This window comes from Lytechinus variegatus, chromosome 3 (assembly GCF_018143015.1).
Source record: "Lytechinus variegatus isolate NC3 chromosome 3, Lvar_3.0, whole genome shotgun sequence".
NCBI lineage: Eukaryota > Metazoa > Echinodermata > Echinoidea > Temnopleuroida > Toxopneustidae > Lytechinus > Lytechinus variegatus.
In genome coordinates, this window is record NC_054742.1 from 15,806,491 (window position 1) to 15,830,809 (window position 24,319).

Consider the following 24,319-nt stretch of genomic DNA (forward strand, 5'->3'; position numbering starts at 1 on the left):
TGCCCTTCTGAAGTCCTTGTTAACATAACTCGAGTTTAATTTTACCTAGCCTCATAATTTGGTGTGTATGATACTAGAATAGATCCAAGCAATTCTATTGATTTTGAGGTCAAAGGTGAAGTCGATCGCCACCTTCCACTTTTCTTGCTTGACCAATAACTCCATTTTCTGTGTTACAGGCGGGCATATTATGTGCTTACCTTAGCAACACTCTTGTTTTAACTAGCATTTGAATGTAATATTTGAAAAAATGTTATTACAGGAGCTGCATTTCCACAATGTTCAATAAGGAAGAATTTGGGTTTCTTGCAAAAGCTCTGTAACACCTGTCTAATGGTATTCAGTTTCAAAAGAGTGTCAAACGCTTTATTTTTTATTGAAAGCTCAATTTTGGTTTCCACCAAGTAACTTAACCCTATCTACGCCAGGGGGGGGGCACGGAGGCCCCCCTCAATGAATCTCGCAATATTTTCGCCGCACGAAATTTAAGTTGACCGCGCTGCTCGCTGACTTTTTACTTTCAAGTCTTGCGCAACTTTTACGACCGATTTTGCATCACCTGTGTAAATGGTTCTGAAATTACGCAACATGTAAGTGCATGTCAGACAAAAAATTGCTCAAAAATGTGATTTTGTGTACAAAGTCAATGCAAATTGTGTTTTCAACCAAAAATCATAAATGTATGATAATTTTCAGTTTTGCTGGTGTAAATGTATTTATTTTATAAAATCCCCAACAAATTTCATTGAAAAGATAATGAAAAAAAGATTAAAAAACAGAAATCATAAAAAATTGCAAAAATAATACATAAGAAAATGATTTGATATCGTAATGTACATTTGCTAAGAATACCACAAAGAGTTTCTATACCAAAAATTAGAACATTTGGAACTTTATTTAGGGAGTTAGAGGAAAAAGTATGATTTCACATACTTATTACGCATAAATTTGCATAATTACTTAATAGCGATTCGCATGAAAAAAATTATACAATTGTGTCCCAGCCAACCCATGTGCCAATTTTTGGCACGGTCGAGATCTCAAGGGGGGGGCCATATGAATTCCCAAAACACCCCGGCCAACATGTATATAGGGTTAAAATATTGCATACAGGTCTCATATAGTTCTCAAGTACATCTTAAGACGATCATTTTCAAAAATTTAGTTATTTTCCCTTCATATCCGATGTTAGAGGATATAATATGTATGGGTCTACAGAACTGCAGGTCTTCATAAATTGCTTGTTTTTACTCAGATTTTATTGATCATTACTGATCCATTTTTTTACTTAAAATTCATGCAAAATATATATTTTATGTGAAGTTAGATTTCACGTGAAAAGAGCAAGAGCCTTTAATACTTCAAAAAAGATATCACTTCTTGATAGTATCAACATTTGACAAATTGTTTGACTTATTTTTGAAAACCAATGCTTTATCTTCTACAGAACAGGACCACTTAAAAGCTATACTGGCACCCTGTAAAGACATGTGTGGCAGGAAAATAAGGATTGTGTTGCAGACTTCAGAAGATGTACATGTATTTGAGAGGAATTGATGAGAGAGAAGTGGGGGGGGGGGTGAGACAGGGAGAAAGAAGAATGATGACAGAACCTTGACTCTAAAGAATGGTAACAAATCAGAATACGGAAAGAAAACAGATTAGTCCGATTGCATTGAACATGCATTTGTTGTAAGTCATTTGGAACATGTATCATCCTTAATAATCTTGATTGTGATTGACAGTTAACATGTTACCATGGAAATTACCACCGGTGGCAAAGATATTGAATGATATTTGTGAGTGCACAAAAGAATAGCAATCCCTCACATGACCAACTGTCCCCATTTTCCAAAATGTAAGCTTTTTCATCTAAAACTTTAAATTCTTTATTTTTCAGTGGTATGTACAAATTTTTATACAAATGGTATTTAAAGTGCTTTAACTTGAGCTTTGAAGACATGCAAAGAATAGATTCTATCATATATTTCCACTGAAACACTTTTTGGGTTTCAAAGGTTTTTATTATGAATTTGAAATTTTGGGTAAAAACAAATATATTTTGTGAAATTCCTTGTTCTTCAATAATTGTCATATAATACTAAATAGGTTCATTATTGCGGATTGAAATAATCGCTAGAGGGTATTCATTTGTCTCGCAATCTACTATGGTCAACAAGGAAATTCGTGATCACTCTCGCAAAAAGTGTTCACTGGCTTTCTAGGAAATTCGTGATCACTCTCGCAAAAAGTGTTCACTAGCTTACAAGTTCACGAGCTTTCGAGTGCCGCTGCAACTCTTTATCAAGTGACAAGGATTGTCCGATATCGTACTGTATTTATACTAATCTCCAAGACCGTACGCACAAGCGCGAGAACAATAGGTGTGCACTGATCCGTTGTGTGATTGGTCAGGAGTTATGCAAATACGCCGTGGGTCGGCAATATGCAAATGACCCACGGCGTATCTGCATATAATTTGCATAACTCCTGACCAATCACACAACGGATCAGTGCCCACCTATTGTTCTCGCGCTTGTGCGTACGGTCTTGGAGATTAGTATAAATACAGTACGATATCGGACAATCCTTGTCACTTGATAGAGTTGCAGCGGCACTCGAAAGCTCGTGAACTTGTAAGCTAGTGAACACTTTTTGCGAGAGTGATCACAAATTTCCTAGAAAGCCAGTGAACACTTTTTGCGAGAGTGATCACGAATTTCCTTGTTGACCATAGTAGATTGCGAGACAAATGAATACCCTCTAGCGATTAATTGTCATATAGTTCAAAACTGTTTAATGATAATGATCAGACCCATAGACTGGACAATTACTCATTCTTGTTTACTACAAACATTTATTTGCACATTCTATACCATCAACTTGACAAATGCACTTCTATATAAATGCCAGTAAAACCATTAACATTAAAAATAAAATATCAATACAAAAAGTATAAAACTCCTCCCTCATTCTGTTGAAAATAAAATATATACTCTGAACAAACATACATGTACCAATATCTCGATATCTGAATACAAACGATACATCCATGTAAAAATTTATTTGCCATAAAAGAGTTTCAAATGACCTAACGATTTAAGGTGCATGTAATGTATTGCTCGTAAAACTAGAGTACACACGGGCTATGGTATGCTAATTGATATTCCTTTCATCATGAAACAGTATCAGACACCTTTGTTGCAATTCATTTGTGTTATCAAATGTGGCAATCTTTCACATGTCTCATTTGAATAAACTTTAATTTATCTACAAAATAAGATAATTCCTGAGAACCAATATTTGAACTATATATAGATGCAAAAGACACACACTTCAAACTGTCTACTGAATGCAGAGTTACAGAAAACAAAGTAATAAATCCCTTTAAAATTATTTTAGACATACATTAAATCTTTACCATTTTCAATGAAAGTATCACATCTATTTGAATATATTGCTATAGAGAATATTAAAACTCATCATAATATGGGATATTAAAGGGATGGTCCGGGCTGAAAGTATGAGTAACTTAATAAATAGAGTAGAATTCACTGAGCAAAATGCCGAAAATTTTATCAAAATCAGATAACAAATAACAAAGTTATTGAATCTTAAAAGTTTAGCAATATTTTGTGAAAACGGTCGTCATGAATATTCATTAGGTGGGCTGATGATGACACATCTCCACTTATTCTTTTGTATTTCAATTTTTATTACCGAGTACATGAAATTAGGTTTATTCAAATTTTTTCTACCAAGAACTAGAAATATTGGATTGACAACTGATTTAGTGCATTAGATATTTATTGCTGCAACTTATTTCATTATAAGGGAGACATATTATTCACACAAGTATGAAATAATGAAAAAAATGTGATTTTATGTAATGACATCAGAAAACGGAAAGTGGAGATGTGACATCATCAGCCCACCTAATGAATATTCATGACTGTTTTCACAAAATATTGCTGAAGTTCAATAACTTTATTATTTGTTATCCGATTTTGATGAAATTTTCAGCATTTTGCTCAGTGAATTCTACTCTTTGTATGAAGATATAAATATTTCCAGCCAGGACCATCCCTTTAATGCCAACACAATGAAAACAAAAATTTAACATACTATTTATTTGTAACAATGAAAAAAAGATTCAAACTAAACAGAGAATGTTTTCAAATGCTAGTTTTCCAATCAGACAGAATCACCATACCAATGGGCACTTTGAATTGGACAAGTCAACTGACCAGATTCTAGATGAGAAATCTCATTTTCAAAGATTCTTTGACATTTATTTCCACTACAATTACTTCTTTGGAATATCTTCACCATATAACATGTATGAACATCAAACCTAACTCTATTCTTCACCATATTCTATAAAAACAATGGGGGAAAAAAAAACGACCAGGAATCTGTGTCTTCAAAGAAATTAAGACGGAAAATTTTGCAAAAGGATGTTTGGTCACCATTTATTAATTAAACACTACACTAACGCGTAACATAATTACAAGTACTTTGATCTCCTTTCCTCTTATTCACATACATAAAAAGATAACATGAGCTGATTCATAATTAGCACTGTCCCTAAAATTTGACCAAAATGTTGAATTCAAATACTTGGTAAAAACTTCATCACATAAATAAAAAAAATTCATAAATCCATCAATTACACTTGATATACTCAAGTATTCAATGAATTGTAATATATAGATTTATAATGGTATAACTATGAATAGAAAATGCACTGTTATCGCTTCTTTGAAGCTAAATAATTGTCATAACTCTTACATGCAATCACCATTTTGTCCAAGAAACCTGGTATACCACTCTGGGGGGAAAAGGAAAGACAAAAAAAAATATTATTTAAACATATAACAAGTGAAAAAACAATTTGAAAACAGCAATTTCAAGATTTATTTTTGGAACAACCAATCAAACTGTTTATCTAAGAGCATATGCCAAAATATAAAGACATCTGCAAGTAAAAAAAATCTTGTTCATTTTCAATCACATATTATTTAAAATTTTCTGCTCAGATATTAATGAAATAAATATAAACGCTCACTTGAAAAAATATTTACAAGAAGAAATTGACATCTCACCTTTGCTGCCCAATTGATTACCCAAGTTGGAATCATGCCTCTTGGATTATCATAGTAATGCATGAATGCTGTTTTTCAACAGGAAAAAAAATCTTTGTTAGTGAAAGGTAAACAAGTAATGAAAAAGAATACTCTAAGAATTTATTCAATTCAAATTTCCATTAAAAATCTTTTTGGGCTGACCTTCATAATGTATATTACTAGTACATGAAATCAAAACATGCAAATAAAACATACTGGATGAACTAATTTTTCTTAGATAAAACTTCATAAAAAAATCATACATATACTTCTGACAAGAACACTGAACTGAATACAGACCCTAGAATGATTAATGAGCATCAATTTAGAACTAATAGACATTTGTGTATGAGCATATGCTGAATGCCAATTAGATGAGCAAGTTTTATGGGCAGTTCAAGGAAGGGAAAAATATTTAGCAGAGGCAAGTGGGGGAGATTAGAAGGGTTACATTTACAAGATGGACCGGGCTCAAAGTATGTATAGATTAATAAATAGAGTAGAATTCACTGAGCAAAATGCCAAAAATTCCATCAAAATCGGATAACAAATAACAAAGTTATTGAATTTAATAGTTTAGCAATATTTTGTGAAAACAGTCGTCATGAATATTCATTAGGTGGGCTGATGATGTCATATCCACTTGTTCTTTTGTATTTTATTATATGAAATTAGGTTTATTCAATTTTTTTCCACCAAGAAATTGAAAATTGGACTGACAACTGATTTAATGCATTTGATATTTATTGCTGCAACTTATTTCATTACAAGGGAGACATGTTATTTCACAAGTATGAAATAATGAAAAAATATGATTTTATGTAATAACATATAAGAAAATTGAAAGTGGAGATGTGACATCATCAGCCCACCTAATGAATATTTATGACGACTGTTTTCATAAAATATTGCCAAACTTTAAACTTCAATAACGTTATTATTTGTTAGCCGATTTTGATGAAATTTTCTGCATTGAGCTCAATGAATTCTACTCGATGTATTAAGATATAAATATTTTCAGCTCGCACCAACCCTTTAATGAAAGAGGGAGGATGAAATGAGGGCAAAGTGGAAACAAGGAAAAGGTAATTACAAAGATTGATGGGACAAAACAGACTCAAACTGGATTTATTAAGTACTTAGAAATCTCACCTTTGGTACCATTGCCATCTGAAGTAATAATCATACTCTGAAGGAAATCATTAACCCGTACAACGCCTGACTTCTCCTTCTTTGATGGAAATTCAGCACTCCTTCCAAGACATACATATATATGCTTCCCATTGCGATCATATTCTCTTGTTTCTCTGACAAAAACATACTGAAAATAAGAGGGAAGTGCCTTATATTCAACACAATGGAAATAGACATGTTAAAATGACTGAGTAGATAACGAATGAATCAATGTGAGCACCATGTGGAACACAGTTACATTCATTATCTTATCTTTAATTATATCAACAGTAGAAGTAAGATCAAAAGATGTACCCCCCCGACTGGAACTGAAAATCAGGAAGATAATAAGTAGAGACACAAATGAATTGAAGTTTGAAGAATCTTACTCTCCGTGTGAATTGCATTGACGTAACTTATTTTTTAATCCGAGGTAAACAAGGGATGACTAACATAGTACGACCATACTATATAAAGAAGATCATACTCAACAAAATGAAAACTTCAAGAAAATAGGATGAGAGATTTAGAAAGTAAGTAATAAAGGAGATTAAAAATTATTGAGGAACTTTCACTGAAACATTACACATTTAAGTATAAATCATGAAAACTTTAAACTTACATCTCTGTTTGAAAGAGGGAATGGAAAGGCCACTCGCCAATACACACCATTCCTATCATTCTCCTTGAATTCATATAATTCTATTAAACAAAAAAAAAGAAAGATAAGAGATAATCCCAGCTTAGCTTGGAAGAGCTTCTAATGGGATGACTTCTTTCAGGCAAGAAACTATCTTGTAAAAAGGACAAGTCCACCCCAACAAAAACTTGATTTGAATAAAAAGAGTAAAATTCAACAAGCATAACACTGAAAATTTCATCAAAATCGGATGTAAAATAAGAAAGTTATGACATTTTAAAGTTTCGCTTCATTTCACAATACAGTGATATGCACATCTCGGTCGGTATGCAAATGAGGGAGTTGATGACATCACTCACTCACTATTTCTTTTGTATTTTATTATACGAAAATATGAAATATTTTGATTTTCTTGTCATTGTCATGTGAAATGCAGTTTCATTCCTCCCTGAACACGTGGAATACCATTATTTTAACATTTTGTGCTTCAGGCAAGGAGGTCCTAATCGTCACATTCGTAAAAATTGAAATATTGTATAATTCAAACAATAAAAAACAAAAGAAATAGTGAGTGAGTGACATCATCGACTCTCTCATTTGGATGTAACTGGCTCGTTCATATTTACTATTTTGTTAAAAATAAGCGAAACTTTGAATTGTTACAACTTTCTTATTTTACATCCAATTTCGATGAAATTTTCAGCATTGTGCTTGTCTGATTTTTCTCTATTGATTCAAATCAACATTTTTCTGAGGTGGACTTGACCTTTAAGCATCCTTCATCAAATGCTTTGATGAATAAAAATCAAGTTATGTCATTGAACCTTTCACTTTTCTAGTTTTTACATAGGTAAGGTGTCAAAGTGATATACATGTATTATTGTTCTTTTGAGCTTGATTTAAGTCTGAAATGGGCTCTAAAATGGGTTTAAAACACACTTTACGAATCAAGATATTGACATCTTAATACTAGATGATGCTAATTTGTGCGATATCTACTCTCAACACCATACTTCAAATCAACCTTAAGTACAGATATCATTTTTTATCATTGATTAAAAATATAGAAAACAACCCCCCCACACAAATATATATGAAATCTAAAGAACAATAACATATCAAATAATAAAATGATTATAACAATTTTTGCTGTATATTATTTTGATCAGGGGCATGATGAGATGAGCGATATGTAGGAACGTCCAAGGACCATTCTTACGACAAAGGAAGACTAACGCCAAATCAGCGCTTTCCTTTTCATGAAGGCAATTTTGTCTTTTCCAAGTCTGCAACATTATTTGACATTGAAAGTATTGGCACAAAATATTTTGTTACCTGAACCTTTTATTACTTAATTACAACTTCTCATTTAATGATGAACATGTATTACAATAAATTGCGATCAAACAATTGTTAATTTATTACAATTTGTAGAAATGATGTATGGAGCTTACTTTATGAGGTAAAAGGAGAAACAGCTTTAAAGATTCACAAACATATCTGGATAAATAGAAATCTTATTTTTTTCATTTTATACATGTTGTCTTTACCATACATAAATTTTCTTTTCTTTAAATGTGTTTTCCTAACCTTTAATTCATGATAAAGCATGCTGGTCAGAGAGGTTAAAACCCATTTTGATATTTCAAGTTTGGTCAAAAATTGGAAAAGGGATGGGGAAAATGGAAGAAAAATAAAGAAGATCACAAAGAAGAAATGTAAAGAATATCATGCCTACATAGGACATGTCTGGAGGTGTCTTTCCAAGGACCATTCTTCGTATCACCAAAATCGGCTTTGTGAAACAGTTGAGCCATATCTCGTTCTTACGTAGAGCGGTTACGGTTACCTACAGCGGATCTACCAAAGACCATTTCATAAAACAAGCCAAAGTATTCTTCAAAGAGTCGCCAAATGAAAAATAATAGGCAGTTTTTTTTTTCTGAGGAATCATTAGAGCATGTAACTGATGTTTACATGGCATAACTGATTTATAGTGAAATTTCATTGGAGCATTAAATGATTTGTTCTTTTACATTTCATTATGGCTGATTTGTTAAATAATTTTCATGGTGATCGTGCAAATGGCAGCCAAGATCTTAGGGGGAACATCATGGCTGCTCCAGGGTGATAACTACATAGCCTGGTAGTATTATGGTATTATAACTTGAAAAATTGCCAGATGGTATTATGATTTCCAAGTGTATATTTACCTTTCACATATGAATCCCATGTTTTCCTGTACTGCAAGTCTGTATAAACAGCAAAACATGTTTCTGCAGGAACATCAATTCCACCCATAGTTTTGTAATCATACAATCCAGAGGTCTGTATTGAATCAGAAATAGAAGATAATATTCTTAAAAAGGGGACTGTCTTCCAAGGAGCTAAATCACAAAGTGGTGGCCATGTTATGGTGCAATGTACCATTTTAGATCTTGAAAGCTTTGTAACTTCTACATATATATGTATATCTGTACATTCCTCTATACAGTGCATATAAAAAAAAGTTAACACTTAGAAAAAATCTTGTAAAATGATATATTTGTAATATCATGAAGATTTTTCAACATTTTAACATTGGCACCAATCCATTCAAGAAAATGAGGATATAACTGTCGAAAAATATTTCCGCTTGAGTGAGCACCATTTACTTTTGAAAAATTAGTGAAAAATTATTTGCGCAGATCTTTGAAATAGTTATGTGAATAAAAGTAGACCTTAATCATGAAGAACACATGGATTTTAGTTAGTGTAATGGGGGTATCTCACTGGGCTTGAAACTAGTTTGCGACTACATCTCTGAGACGTCTCATGAAAATTACAGAGTCTCCGAGGAGTCGCAAGAAGATTAAACATGTTTAATATTTTTGGAGACTGTTTCTAGTCTCCGCGACGTCTCCGAGAAGTCTCCATCAGTTGCTGCGACGTCTCGGAGACTAATGATATCTGCGACTGCTGAGACGTCCGCGATGTCTCAGAGACATTGCGAAGACCTGCTGGAGACCAAAAAAAATTATAATACATTGCGGAGACATCTCCACGACACTTCTTCACACTGTTTGACCCACTTCAGAAACCACGTGACTGAACGCGTGCTGATATCCCTCCTCCTGCTCTAAGCCAGGTGTATGATCTTTCAAACGTTCCATCGATCCTATTTTTGAAATTGTTGCTGCCACCACTCCTTCCAGCATGCCACCCAAGGCAAGTGGAAGTCGCAAAAAAAAGGAACAAGTTTTTGAAGCAGCTGTTGCTGTCGAGGAAGCTTTCGATGCCAACATGGCCAAAGAGGCCAAACAGTTTGACTGGAAACAAGAACAGCAGCAGATAATGGCTGACTTTTGGGAGGATCATCCCGAATTCTATGACAAATCCCAAGAAAAATTTAAAGATAGCACTTACAAGATGTCAGCTGTTGAATCCTTTCTTCTTGATAAGAAAAATATTAGGTTGGCCGGCAGGTTATGATATTCACAAAACGACATAGAATGATATAACTTAATAATCCAATAATGCAATATTGCAGTATATAAGTATATAACAAAATGAGGCATAGGCCCCGCTTCCCCCGTTCGGTTTTTGGTTTTAGGCTAAGGTTAGGTATTTGGGGTGAAGTAGAACGAAGAAAAGTGTTAAAATGGTGCACACCTGTTCGCCAAGATCCCAAAGCTGTTCTCCACAATTTGCCTACACCTGGACAGCCTGTAGTTGAAGATTTGTTCGGTACGAGTCATTTGGCGCTTGGAGAAGGGCTTCATTAGCCATGTCCTCAGGGCAAACGCATCGTCACCCACCAAAAAGTATGGGACATCTTGATCTCCACCAGGAAAGGGTTCTGCAGGTGGCAGGTTGGCTTGATCTTCATCGAGTGCCTTGAACAAATTGCAGTCCCTGAAGATGCCAGAGTCTGAGTCAGCTCCAGGAGTCCCCACGTTGAGATACATGAACTTATAGTCAGCATCTACCAACGCAAGCATGATTATGGAAAAGAAGCCTTTGTAATTTTAATACACACTGCCTGAGCCAGGAGGAGCGAGAATTCTGACATGTTTTCTGTCCAGCGCACCACAAACGTGATGAAAGTTCCACTTCTCTGAAAAACCCTTCGCCACTTCCTTCCACTCTTCAGGTGAAGATGGACACTTGATGGCTTTCTCGTGAAACTCGTCATAGATTGCTTGGCACACCTCTGGTACAAAAGGCTCTTGTTGGAGTTTCCTGTAGCAAGGAACCTCAGAGCGATGGCAACTTTCAAACCAGGGGGCAGGGCCATCCTGAAGTTAGTGTCTTGTCTTTTGATCTTGGGCGTAATTTGAGCCACCAACTTCCTGAACATATCTGGATCCACTCGCAGGAAATTCCTAAAGGACCTCAAATCCCCTTCTTCCAGATGTGTCATCAGCTTCTCATACCAGCCATGGTGTTGCCGTTGTAGGAGCCACTCACGTACCCACTCTGTCTTTGCCTTCCTCTTTCTGGCACGATACCTACCCTTGGCTTTAGCCTTAGGGTTATTCCATCTGGATTCACCCAGTGGTTGCACCCGACCGTCTCAGAATTTGTTGTAATTTGGTATACATAAAATTCACCATGGCCCAAGCACAAAACAAAAAAATTAGTCCAATCGGTCCGTCGGTTCTCGCGCTACGGCCCGCCCATTTCTCCTTGTTTTGACAAAAATGGGCGTGACCTTCAACTTTCAATGGCCACTGCGTCGTTACGTGTTGACCAATTTTCATGAAAGTGGTACCATTTGATAGGAAATTCAGAGAGGAATCCAAAACATGCATCGAATAATGTATTGGAGCAATTTATAAGGTCATGACCTTTGAACTTAACTTTGACCTTGAGTTTGACCCCCGGACAAATAAATTTTTTACTTGATTTTCGTGTACATGTTAATTATTGGTATGATATTGACAAAATATGTTAAAATCAATGATGATATTTTATTTCTTCAACTTTAAAAACTCTTCCAAAGATATCATAAAATTTCACTCTAGTCCCACACACTAATATTCATGTTAGTAAAGTGTTTACCAGTTACATGATTTCTTCCAATCGTAAGTTACAGTATGCAAGCACATGAAAAGAAATTAAGCTTAATCAATTGCTGATGTGGTTTACGGTACACCATGTGGAGTGTTATAGAAGCAGTGGATAGAAGAAGAGAGGAAGTGGATAGGCGAGAAAGTGGAGATTTGAGAATAGAGTATTCTTTCTTGAGAATAGTCCTGAAAAGGACTGTAAACCAGAAGGAATGTTGAGTGAGAACAGCTTGAGTAGTAGAGCTGATGAGGAGATGCTGGCTTGCGTCGGCGAGTAGAGATGATGAGTAGTAGAGAGACTCGACGTTTCGGACAGGTTGACTGTCCGTCTTCAGGAGTGAGTGTTCGCTCGGCGTGCGGCGGTACTTATGGCGTGCGTGCGGACGTGGGGGAAAGCTCTAGGCCGGCGGTCACGGCGGGTTGACGTCGTAGGTGGCGCTCTGTGTGTGGGTCGGCGGTTTTGGCGGGAAACGAGTGGGCGTCGTATGCGGACGTGGTGAGTAGACGGCGGCGTGAGTTACGGCGGCGTGTGTGTGTGTCGGCGGTGTGTACATCAATGGTGGCGATCTGTGCGTGTTGGTCGGCGGACTCGTCGGGTGAGCTTCGGCGGGAGTGAGTGGGTGGCCTGGTGTACGGATGAGGTGTTGGGTCGTCGGCGGAGGTTGTAGCGAGGTGTCGGTGGCGGTGGTGTGTGTGTCGGCGGAGTCCCTGGTTGAGTAGGTGATGCAATCAGACTGCTGTGTTGGGTAGGAGGGCTCGGTGGAGTGACGGTGGACGGCTGGTTGTTTGTGGATTGGTTAGAAGTTTGGTGGTGACGTAGGATTGGGTGCCAGATGCTGTTGATGTGGAGGCCAGGGTCTTGAGGCACAGTGTTGTGTTGATGTATCTCAATGGCTTCCCTGACCCTTCTGGTATTCCAGTGCCGGATGTTGGTGATTAGGTGGCTCCTTTCCCATTCTATGCGGTGATTCTCTTGTTGTGCGTGCTTGACGATGGCGGATCGGTCCCAGTCGCTGCGTCGGTGGTGGGTCTTGTGTTCCTTGAGTCTGGTGTCGAAGTCTCGGCCGGTTTCCCCAATGTAGACTTTACCGCAGTCGCAGGGGATCCTGTAGACGCCTGGTTGTTTGTTGGATGGGTGCTTGTCCTTATGAGAGTGAAGGATGGAGTGTAGTTTTCGAGAGGATTGGTGTCTGACGAGGATGTTGGCAGAGTGAAGGATGCGTTGTAGTCGGTGTGAGGTCTTGCCGATGTAGGGTAGTACTATGGTGGCGACGGGCTTGGTTTCGGATGGGTTTTCGGTGCTGTTGGTGCTGGGTTGATGGTTGGGTGGTTGAGTCTTGATCCTTCTTCTGGGGTAGTGGTTGATGGTGGTGAGTGCATTGGTCACGTGCTTGAGTTCTTGATGTAAGTGTGCCTTGTCGCTGAGTTGGTGGGCTCGTCTGATGAGAGTGTTGGCGACTGATTGGTGGATGGACGGGTGGTGGTGTGAGCGGAAGTTGAGGTAGCGGTCTGTGTGGGTGGGTTTCCGGTACACCTGGTGAGATGGGAATCCAGACGGTGTCTTAGTGATGAGGACGTCTAGAAATGGAATTGAGTTGTCGCGTTGGGTCTCCATGGTGAACTTGATGCTGGGGTGCTGGTTGTTGAGGTGGTTGAGAAACTGGTGAAGGTCGGGTGTGCTGTGCGGCCAGATGACAAAGGTGTCGTCGACGTAGCGGAGCCAGAGTGAAGGAGGTTTGTCCGCAGTCTTGAGTGCTTGGTGCTCAAAGTGTTCCATGAAGATGTTAGCGATGATTGGTGAGAGAGGTGACCCCATGGCTGCTCCTTGTAGTTGTTTGTAGTAGTTGTTGCGCCATTTGAAGGAGTTGGAGTTGAGACAGGTGAGGAGGAGGTCGTGGATCTGGTCTGGTGTGAGATTGGTTCTGGATGCTAGGTCTGAGTCGGTGATCAGGCGTTGCTTGATGATGTCACATGCTTGGTCTACAGGTACGCTGGTGAAGAGGGAGACGACATCAAAGCTGACGAGTGTGTCGGAGGGCCGGATCTTGGTTTTGGAGACGACGTCTATGAAGTGCTTGGAGTTGGTGACATGGTGCTGGGTCTGGCCTACGAGTGGTTGGAGGATGTTGGCCAGATAGCGTGCTGTGTTGTAGCAGGGTGACCCACGAGTGGAGATGATAGGGCGGAGAGGAGTGTTAGGCTTGTGTATCTTGGGTTGTCCGAATAAGATAGGTGACTTGGCTGAAGACGATCTGAGTTGGAAGTAGAGTGCCTTGGGTAGTGCATCGGATCGGTGTAGGGTCAGCAGTTGTTGGTTGATTTTCCTTTCGTTGGCCTGAGTTGGGTCTCTGTTGAGTTTGGAGTAGGTGTCCTTGTCTTGGAGAATCTCTTCGATCTTGTCATCGTATGCGTCTTGGTCCATGATAACGGTGGCGTTGCCCTTGTCAGCCTGAAGGATGTGAATGGCTTGGTTACGTCGGAGGTCCTGGATAGCAGAGCGTTCGTCTTTGGATAGGTTCTGTTTAGGTGGCTTGGCGTCGGAGAGGGCATTGGTTACCTTGAGTCTAATTGCGTTGGCGGCCTCTTTGGAGAGAAAGCGGAGCTTGGGTTCGACTTGCTGTACGATGTCGGAGAAAGGGATCTTCTTAGGAGCTACGGCGAAGTTGAGTCCGAGAGAGAGTACTTTGTGTTCGGCTTGGGTAAGTTGGTGTCGGCTAAGGTTGATTACGGTATCCTTGGTTGCTTCGGTCGAAGGTTGTTGGTTGGCTTGCGTAGGCTTGCGGGAGTAGAGTCGGTCGAACTTGTTGATTTGCTTGAGCTTGGTGGACTGGAAGGTTTTGCGAGATGTGTAGTCGTTGAATGCCTGAACTTTATCTAGATCGTCTGGTTTGAGTCGTCGGCTAAGTTGAGTTTGAGTAGAAGTGATGCTTGAGTTTAGATCGTGGAGTTGGTGTCGGGTGCGTGCGATGCGTTCGCGAGTGAGGTCTAAGCTGGCTTGGTGCAGGATGCGTTTGGCTTTCGGGGTGTCGACGGAAGATTTGAGTTGGAGTCCTGGCGGTATGATGTCGGAGTCGCGGCAGCGTTTGAGGAAGGTGAGGTGGTTGGTAAGCTTGGCTGATTTGACTAAGTCGCGCTGAAGTTGCCTGGCGGTGCGTTGAGTAGGCTCCCCGTAGAGCTGAGTCAGATGTTGTTTGAAGGTTTGCATGGTGGCATGTACAATTGCTGATGTGGTTTACGGTACACCATGTGGAGTGTTATAGAAGCAGTGGATAGAAGAAGAGAGGAAGTGGATAGGCGAGAAAGTGGAGATTTGAGAATAGAGTATTCTTTCTTGAGAATAGTCCTGAAAAGGACTGTAAACCAGAAGGAATGTTGAGTGAGAACAGCTTGAGTAGTAGAGCTGATGAGGAGATGCTGGCTTGCGTCGGCGAGTAGAGATGATGAGTAGTAGAGAGACTCGACGTTTCGGACAGGTTGACTGTCCGTCTTCAGGAGTGAGTGTTCGCTCGGCGTGCGGCGGTACTTATGGCGTGCGTGCGGACGTGGGGGAAAGCTCTAGGCCGGCGGTCACGGCGGGTTGACGTCGTAGGTGGCGCTCTGTGTGTGGGTCGGCGGTTTTGGCGGGAAACGAGTGGGCGTCGTATGCGGACGTGGTGAGTAGACGGCGGCGTGAGTTACGGCGGCGTGTGAGTGTGTCGGCGGTGTGTACATCAATGGTGGCGATCTGTGCGTGTTGGTCGGCGGACTCGTCGGGTGAGCTTCGGCGGGAGTGAGTGGGTGGCCTGGTGTACGGATGAGGTGTTGGGTCGTCGGCGGAGGTTGTAGCGAGGTGTCGGTGGCGGTGGTGTGTGTGTCGGCGGAGTCCCTGGTTGAGTAGGTGATGCAATCAGACTGCTGTGTTGGGTAGGAGGGCTCGGTGGAGTGACGGTGGACGGCTGGTTGTTTGTGGATTGGTTAGAAGTTTGGTGGTGACGTAGGATTGGGTGCCAGATGCTGTTGATGTGGAGGCCAGGGTCTTGAGGCACAGTGTTGTGTTGATGTATCTCAATGGCTTCCCTGACCCTTCTGGTATTCCAGTGCCGGATGTTGGTGATTAGGTGGCTCCTTTCCCATTCTATGCGGTGATTCTCTTGTTGTGCGTGCTTGACGATGGCGGATCGGTCCCAGTCGCTGCGTCGGTGGTGGGTCTTGTGTTCCTTGAGTCTGGTGTCGAAGTCTCGGCCGGTTTCCCCAATGTAGACTTTACCGCAGTCGCAGGGGATCCTGTAGACGCCTGGTTGTTTGTTGGATGGGTGCTTGTCCTTATGAGAGTGAAGGATGGAGTGTAGTTTTCGAGAGGATTGGTGTCTGACGAGGATGTTGGCAGAGTGAAGGATGCGTTGTAGTCGGTGTGAGGTCTTGCCGATGTAGGGTAGTACTATGGTGGCGACGGGCTTGGTTTCGGATGGGTTTTCGGTGCTGTTGGTGCTGGGTTGATGGTTGGGTGGTTGAGTCTTGATCCTTCTTCTGGGGTAGTGGTTGATGGTGGTGAGTGCATTGGTCACGTGCTTGAGTTCTTGATGTAAGTGTGCCTTGTCGCTGAGTTGGTGGGCTCGTCTGATGAGAGTGTTGGCGACTGATTGGTGGATGGACGGGTGGTGGTGTGAGCGGAAGTTGAGGTAGCGGTCTGTGTGGGTGGGTTTCCGGTACACCTGGTGAGATGGGAATCCAGACGGTGTCTTAGTGATGAGGACGTCTAGAAATGGAATTGAGTTGTCGCGTTGGGTCTCCATGGTGAACTTGATGCTGGGGTGCTGGTTGTTGAGGTGGTTGAGAAACTGGTGAAGGTCGGGTGTGCTGTGCGGCCAGATGACAAAGGTGTCGTCGACGTAGCGGAGCCAGAGTGAAGGAGGTTTGTCCGCAGTCTTGAGTGCTTGGTGCTCAAAGTGTTCCATGAAGATGTTAGCGATGATTGGTGAGAGAGGTGACCCCATGGCTGCTCCTTGTAGTTGTTTGTAGTAGTTGTTGCGCCATTTGAAGGAGTTGGAGTTGAGACAGGTGAGGAGGAGGTCGTGGATTTGGTCTGGTGTGAGATTGGTTCTGGATGCTAGGTCTGAGTCGGTGATCAGGCGTTGCTTGATGATGTCACATGCTTGGTCTACAGGTACGCTGGTGAAGAGGGAGACGACATCAAAGCTGACGAGTGTGTCGGAGGGCCGGATCTTGGTTTTGGAGACGACGTCTATGAAGTGCTTGGAGTTGGTGACATGGTGCTGGGTCTGGCCTACGAGTGGTTGGAGGATGTTGGCCAGATAGCGTGCTGTGTTGTAGCAGGGTGACCCACGAGTGGAGATGATAGGGCGGAGAGGAGTGTTAGGCTTGTGTATCTTGGGTTGTCCGAATAAGATAGGTGACTTGGCTGAAGACGATCTGAGTTGGAAGTAGAGTGCCTTGGGTAGTGCATCGGATCGGTGTAGGGTCAGCAGTTGTTGGTTGATTTTCCTTTCGTTGGCCTGAGTTGGGTCTCTGTTGAGTTTGGAGTAGGTGTCCTTGTCTTGGAGAATCTCTTCGATCTTGTCATCGTATGCGTCTTGGTCCATGATAACGGTGGCGTTGCCCTTGTCAGCCTGAAGGATGTGAATGGCTTGGTTACGTCGGAGGTCCTGGATAGCAGAGCGTTCGTCTTTGGATAGGTTCTGTTTAGGTGGCTTGGCGTCGGAGAGGGCATTGGTTACCTTGAGTCTAATTGCGTTGGCGGCCTCTTTGGAGAGAAAGCGGAGCTTGGGTTCGACTTGCTGTACGATGTCGGAGAAAGGGATCTTCTTAGGAGCTACGGCGAAGTTGAGTCCGAGAGAGAGTACTTTGTGTTCGGCTTGGGTAAGTTGGTGTCGGCTAAGGTTGATTACGGTATCCTTGGTTGCTTCGGTCGAAGGTTGTTGGTTGGCTTGCGTAGGCTTGCGGGAGTAGAGTCGGTCGAACTTGTTGATTTGCTTGAGCTTGGTGGACTGGAAGGTTTTGCGAGATGTGTAGTCGTTGAATGCCTGAACTTTATCTAGATCGTCTGGTTTGAGTCGTCGGCTAAGTTGAGTTTGAGTAGAAGTGATGCTTGAGTTTAGATCGTGGAGTTGGTGTCGGGTGCGTGCGATGCGTTCGCGAGTGAGGTCTAAGCTGGCTTGGTGCAGGATGCGTTTGGCTTTCGGGGTGTCGACGGAAGATTTGAGTTGGAGTCCTGGCGGTATGATGTCGGAGTCGCGGCAGCGTTTGAGGAAGGTGAGGTGGTTGGTAAGCTTGGCTGATTTGACTAAGTCGCGCTGAAGTTGCCTGGCGGTGCGTTGAGTAGGCTCCCCGTAGAGCTGAGTCAGATGTTGTTTGAAGGTTTGCATGGTGGCATGTACAATTGCTGATGTGGTTTACGGTACACCATGTGGAGTGTTATAGAAGCAGTGGATAGAAGAAGAGAGGAAGTGGATAGGCGAGAAAGTGGAGATTTGAGAATAGAGTATTCTTTCTTGAGAATAGTCCTGAAAAGGACTGTAAACCAGAAGGAATGTTGAGTGAGAACAGCTTGAGTAGTAGAGCTGATGAGGAGATCGCCTATCCACTTCCTCTCTTCTTCTATCCACTGCTTCTATAACACTCCACATGGTGTACCGTAAACCACATCAGCAATTGTACATGCCACCATGCAAACCTTCAAACAACATCTAAGCTTAATCAGTTCACAAATAAAAGATTAAACCTTTATGCTCATGAATAGGTATCTGTTTAGGCATTTTGATGTTCATCAATATATATTCATTTTGATGTTCGGCAATATATATTCATGGTAGTAAAGTCTTCACTTTTATCATCAATATATATACATGTATATATATGTATATGATATGTATTGCTGAATCATAAAACTGTGGAGAAACAAGTATTAAATGAAAAATAAAATGTAAACCCACTTTAAATGATAAAAACTTAGTGACAAAATGCTGAAGATGTCTGATATAAATTTCTGTTCAGATTCAATTATGTCCTCAGATCTAGCTGGCACAAAAGGGTAAAGGTTGTGCTTACTAAGTATTGAAATTTCAATTTGGGTGGCTAAATTGTAACAAAATGCTTGAATGTATCCGTTTTACTTCAGTTGACTAAAAGTGCAAGGGAAATGTATGAGAAATGTTTTGCGGGTAAGTTTGATTTCGCCCTTTCACCTTGACACAGCGTGAAAACAAGCATTTCTGCGCAAACAGATTTCTGTGAGCTTTACAAAAATGGACAGTGCTCACTCAAGTGTGACATTCTGTCAAAACTTTTACTTTCATTGGATAGATGAGACCCAAACCCAAGATTGTATGTGAAAAAATTACCCACATGTTGCATATTTTTTAATTCCCAGGGCTTTTCCAAAGTGTAAATTTTTTTTTGATACGCACTGTGTGGTTACAAGGTGAGGTTCTGTCCAATTTGAGATTGCTAGGTATACTCACTAATATCCCTTTGACTACAACATAGATCCCCTAGACAGAAAAATTTAATTGTTGTGAGCAATTTTTAAACATTTTTATTCATTTTCTTTTTGAGCCAGATGTATTCTCAGTGAAACCAGTGACACAACTGAGACTGAAGCATTCAATCTAAGATCTTCATGGTGTATACCAACCTCACGTTAATGATCTCATTTCTGCAACACTTATGGCCATGTCCAATATTTCATGCATCTTGCACATAGTCATTTTATTTAAAATTCTATTCAATTTAAAATCTGACATCAACCACATGAAAAGCAACCTAAAATAAGCTTGTACTTGTGACATCAATTGATTTTGGATGAGATCAGTATTCATGAAAATGTCGACAAAATTACAGCAAATTTGTCACCTTTAGTACCAATTCCAAGAAAAATCTACACTTCTCAACAAGTACCGGTAACTGGAAATTAACATTTTCAAGCAGATATAAAAAAAATGTAAATAAAATGTGGTATTAACCGACTGTGTTTAGATCTATGTACATGTAGCATTTTGCCATCCACCTGAAATGAATACTCACCTTCTGTGCTTAACTTTTTAACAAAACTTTCCAGAAAACTCTGAATACCTAAAATACAATCACACTTTTTCAGAACCATTGAAAATTGATTGGCATTTTTGCTTTGATATCCCATATCCTATCAACATTATGTTTCACAATATAAACTGAATTATTGAACCTTTTTTTTTGGGGGGGGGGGGTTCTCTCTGCTGCAAAATCCCCTCACGGGGCTTATCGATTTTTGTCTTCATTTCAAATAAATATACAAAAAGAATTGGACCAAAAAAGATTATTAGTCCATTTTGGCCTGAAATGCACCAAAACAGGAAAAAATAAACTTATAAGGAAAAAACAAACAGTAAATTACTTTGGCTGACGCACAACTCCCACTTCCCTCATTTATCCAAACTTAATACATAAACATATGGCCATTGAGTCCCTGTATAGATCAAGTTTGAACTTCGGCCTCTGTAATCGGTGAGTGCACTTGCTCAGGGAATCTACAGGTAGGACTATGGTATGCCAATTGCAGTACACACTTGATAAATAATCATTGAAATATCACTTTTGTGACCAAAAATACTAATTTTCATACCATTGCAATTTATTTTTCACTAGAATTTTAGGAATAGTTTTTGTATTAACAGATCGAGTGCTCAAAAACTTGAATTTGGGGCATATTTTGTATAAGCCCTCTGTTGGTGGAAAGAAATATAGCAAGAAATATGTCCATTTTCAATCTATGTTTCAATTAAGAAAAAATAATTTAAAGAATCAAATTTACTTAGGAGTCAAGTTTGAAGTTATATGATGTAAAGCTGTTATGGAAACCGAAAGTGTAAAAAAATAAAGCATTTGTCCCTCCAAAAACGGAAAATAAGCCAAACATCACCAACCTTATATTGCCACAAATGGAGTAGTATTACACAGAGAACAACCTTGTTCATTGAATGAGTGGGTGAGTGGAGCCAACGCCACAGAGATCAATGGAACAACCAAACAGAGACCGAACACCAAAGCTTTCAGTTTTGGTCTAAACATTAGAGTGCTTGAAATCTACAATCTTGCTGTCAGTTTGTTAGGTGTTATTTGACTCTGTTGGCATCATCGTGATATTGGGAACCACTTCATACAGCAGCGCTTTATTCAGTCACACACACGGTTCCCTATTTCCACCTAGTCTTGAGGACGCAATAATGATGTTTTTTGACAAACTGACATATACTTCTTTGACGACTTGACACTGTTGTAATAGTGTCTTAAGCGAAGGACCACAATAAAGATGGATTCCCCTTGGAAATCCATCTTTTTTATTAAAAATCACGTAATTGGTCGTGATTTTATTTAACTCTATACCTAATGCGTAGGAAGGTTTAAAAAATAGGGGGAAAAAAGTTGAAAAATAAAGGATTCTTACCAGACTGATGTCGCGTAGACCCCTCGATCCACATGTAATACCGATGTAAACAACGCAAATACAATGGCATCGACCCTTGAATTGCTTATGTATTACGTACTTCCGGTTAGCGATGACGTTCTAAAGATTAATTTATAGATAAAATTATTATTTTACAAATAATAAAATATATTTCGTGATTATGAATAATTAATAGTATTATATCAATTATACGTAATTACGTAAGAAATTTTATTATTTGTGAAATAATATTTTTATCTATATATTGTTCTTCAAAAAGGCATTGCGTATTGGAGTACGTATTAAGCGGTTCAAGGGTCAACGCCATTGTATTTGCGTTGTTTACATCAGTATTACATGTGGATCAAGGGGTCTACGCGACATCGGTCTGGTAAGAATCCTTTATTTTTCACCTTTTTTCCCTCCTGTTTTTTTAAACCTTCCTACGCATTAGGTGTAGGAAGGTGCATAAAATCATGACCAATTACGTGATTTTTAATAAAAAAGATGGATTTCCATGGGGAATCCATCTTTATTATGGTCCTTCGCTTAAGACACTATTACAACAGTGTCAAGACGTCAATGATGAAGAAGTATGCAGTTTGTCAAAAAACATCATCACTGGCACTGCATCCTCAAGACTAATTTCCACCTCCATTCACTTTGCACACAAGTGCGCAATACAAATCGACGAGTGGTTCCCAAAACCATGATTTGGCCACTTTGTTTTGTGAATAAAACATATGAACATTTTATCATTAAATTACACTGATGATCATTTTCGGACACCCCATCATATCATATATTTCCACGCTACTCCGTGTCCGATATTTTTAACGCTACATAAAATAAAATGAATGGGACTATAGTCTCATTTTTTGTTCTTCTACTCCTTATTTGGCCTCTAATTTACCTTATTATATCTGCGATATATTTTCACTCCAGTAGATTCAGTAAAGAATTCGAATTCAGATAGGTCTGGATCATCCAACTCCTTCAAATATCTTTCAAATTCTTCATCGGAAAACATTTTGGCGTCGAAAAAATAAAGTGTTCCTGGCACGACGCGACCACAGCCTTCGAGGGAGGTGAGCGTGGTACCTTGGGGTGGGGTAATTCCCCAAGTTTTCGCGGAATTCTGACGTTTTTCCTCGCTGATATTTCACAATAAGGTTTGTATAAGTGTTACCCGACTTACCCGGTACTTTTTTTTCTTTTTAAAGAAGCAAATGTCAATTAAAAGAAAAGCTTTGGGATCCAAAAGTTTTTCATCAATATGAAAAAAAAAATCTAGATCCCGAATTCGTAATAATTCAAAATTTGAAAGGCATCATTAGAGATCAGCATGGCCGATTTAAAAAAAGTTTGTTTTGAAAAGAAACAGACGGTGTTTTTTTAATGACACATCTACGATATTGCAGCGCTAATACAATAGTGAAACGTATATATACTTGTCAACTCTCTTGAATTTGATTCAACACAGAATACATATTCTTTTACAACTTTTTGGACAGGGCCAAAGTGAACAACCAAATCATATTTGTCATTTCATCGCGATTTGCCTGTTCATATAGATCAACAGTAATTCAAGTATCAATGCGCATTGACAGGGTTAAGATAAGATATATTAAGCTAACATTTCAAACAATTCATGAAGAAAAAAAAAAACACGACCTGGGTGACTGGGTCCCGTTACACAGAGGTTAGCAATTAATCATACGCTTGATTTCTACGATTGATTGTATCCAATGGATGTTCTACGATATTGCTAACCTTTGTGTATCATCAACAAAAAAAACAGGACTAGCTCTTTATCGGCCCTAATGGCCAGGGGGCCAAAAATCATATCACGCGAAGATAGAAGATTGTTAAATTCACAATAAAAATCGAACCATTTATAATGACCCGCAATGATAGTGTATGACAACAATAACATCAACTTTACCAAAAATATCTCAGTCCGGATCTCAGTGTCTCATGAATTGAAGGACTTCACGGTTGAATGAGAAAAGAAAGCACTGTGTGACGTAATTATTATACGCAATCGCTGCTGCTAGGGAGTTTGTGACTACGGCATCCTGTACGCCTACTAACAAACAGAAAACAACCTTAATCGATTAAACGTTGGAACTTTTAAGCACACAATTTGCACAAGAAATGAAGAGACTAGATACTCTTCTTATACAATAAGGAGTTGGTGTAAGTTGTCTGTCTCTTTGGGGTATATTGTTAGCGGTGAACCCTTAATTTTACCTTAATTTTTCCTTATTAATTTTTAAATACGTTCTCTATTGTTCTGCACTCCCACCCCTACTGTCGAGCATAATTATGATACTGATATTTCAATTTAAGGTGATTTTAGTTTGACGTCGATACCATGGCATTAGAGAGTAAAATCAGTTTTCCGAATCGTTTATTTAGAATTATATAATATCCATTAAAAAATCAAATTGTGGGCTATATACGTCGCGTAAAGGCCAAAAAAGAATATGAGAGAGAGAGAGATTGAGGGGGAGAGATAAACATGACAACAAACAAACATAATTATATGCAAGCCCCCCCCCCCTCCGGAAAGGGGGGGGATAGCATGCACTTACTGTCATGACTGTTGTACCGCCTATATGCATATATTGCTATTATCCAATTAAGCCAATGTGCATATTTTCTTATTCTTTCACAAAAGGAAACATCAGATTGGTAATCCAAGGATGCCTGATTCTAATTCACTTGATCTAAAAAACATCAGCAACACTTGTTCATCAGGTGTAGAAACATGTGACACGGCTTATCCATTGGATAACCATTCAGTCAGGTCAGTATATCCGGTTGTACTAATATGGACAAACGGCGGAAATTCCAGAAACTTGTGATCCTTATTTCATTAATCGATTAAACGAAATATCAGACTTTA

The 24,319-nt window shown here is 39.5% G+C and overlaps 3 protein-coding genes across 4 annotated transcripts; all 3 read right to left on the bottom strand.

Annotated features, from left to right (window-relative positions):
• Positions 1-4,079: 4,079 nt before the first annotated feature.
• LOC121410330 (phosphatidylcholine transfer protein-like) lies at positions 4,080-22,513 on the bottom strand. 2 transcript variants are annotated; one of them, XM_041602343.1, is made up of 7 exons: positions 22,322-22,513; positions 21,409-21,528; positions 9,153-9,267; positions 6,922-7,001; positions 6,279-6,447; positions 5,106-5,173; positions 4,080-4,831 (listed from the first exon to the last, which is right to left on the bottom strand). In XM_041602343.1, exons 1-7 carry the CDS (start codon positions 22,436-22,438, stop codon positions 4,751-4,753), a joined length of 750 nt encoding a protein of 249 aa, XP_041458277.1. In that variant the 5' UTR covers positions 22,439-22,513; the 3' UTR covers positions 4,080-4,750. The 2 variants fall into 2 exon arrangements, with proteins under 2 accessions (XP_041458277.1, XP_041458278.1); XM_041602344.1 differs by lacking the exon at positions 21,409-21,528 and having other exon boundaries at positions 22,322-22,509.
• LOC121410329 lies at positions 12,457-15,245 on the bottom strand. The gene has a single exon (XM_041602342.1). It carries the CDS (start codon positions 15,193-15,195, stop codon positions 12,544-12,546), a length of 2,652 nt encoding a protein of 883 aa, XP_041458276.1. The 5' UTR covers positions 15,196-15,245; the 3' UTR covers positions 12,457-12,543.
• Positions 15,418-18,402, bottom strand: LOC121410328. Its single transcript, XM_041602341.1, has one exon. It carries the CDS (start codon positions 18,350-18,352, stop codon positions 15,701-15,703), a length of 2,652 nt encoding a protein of 883 aa, XP_041458275.1. The 5' UTR covers positions 18,353-18,402; the 3' UTR covers positions 15,418-15,700.
• Positions 22,514-24,319: the final 1,806 nt, after the last annotated feature.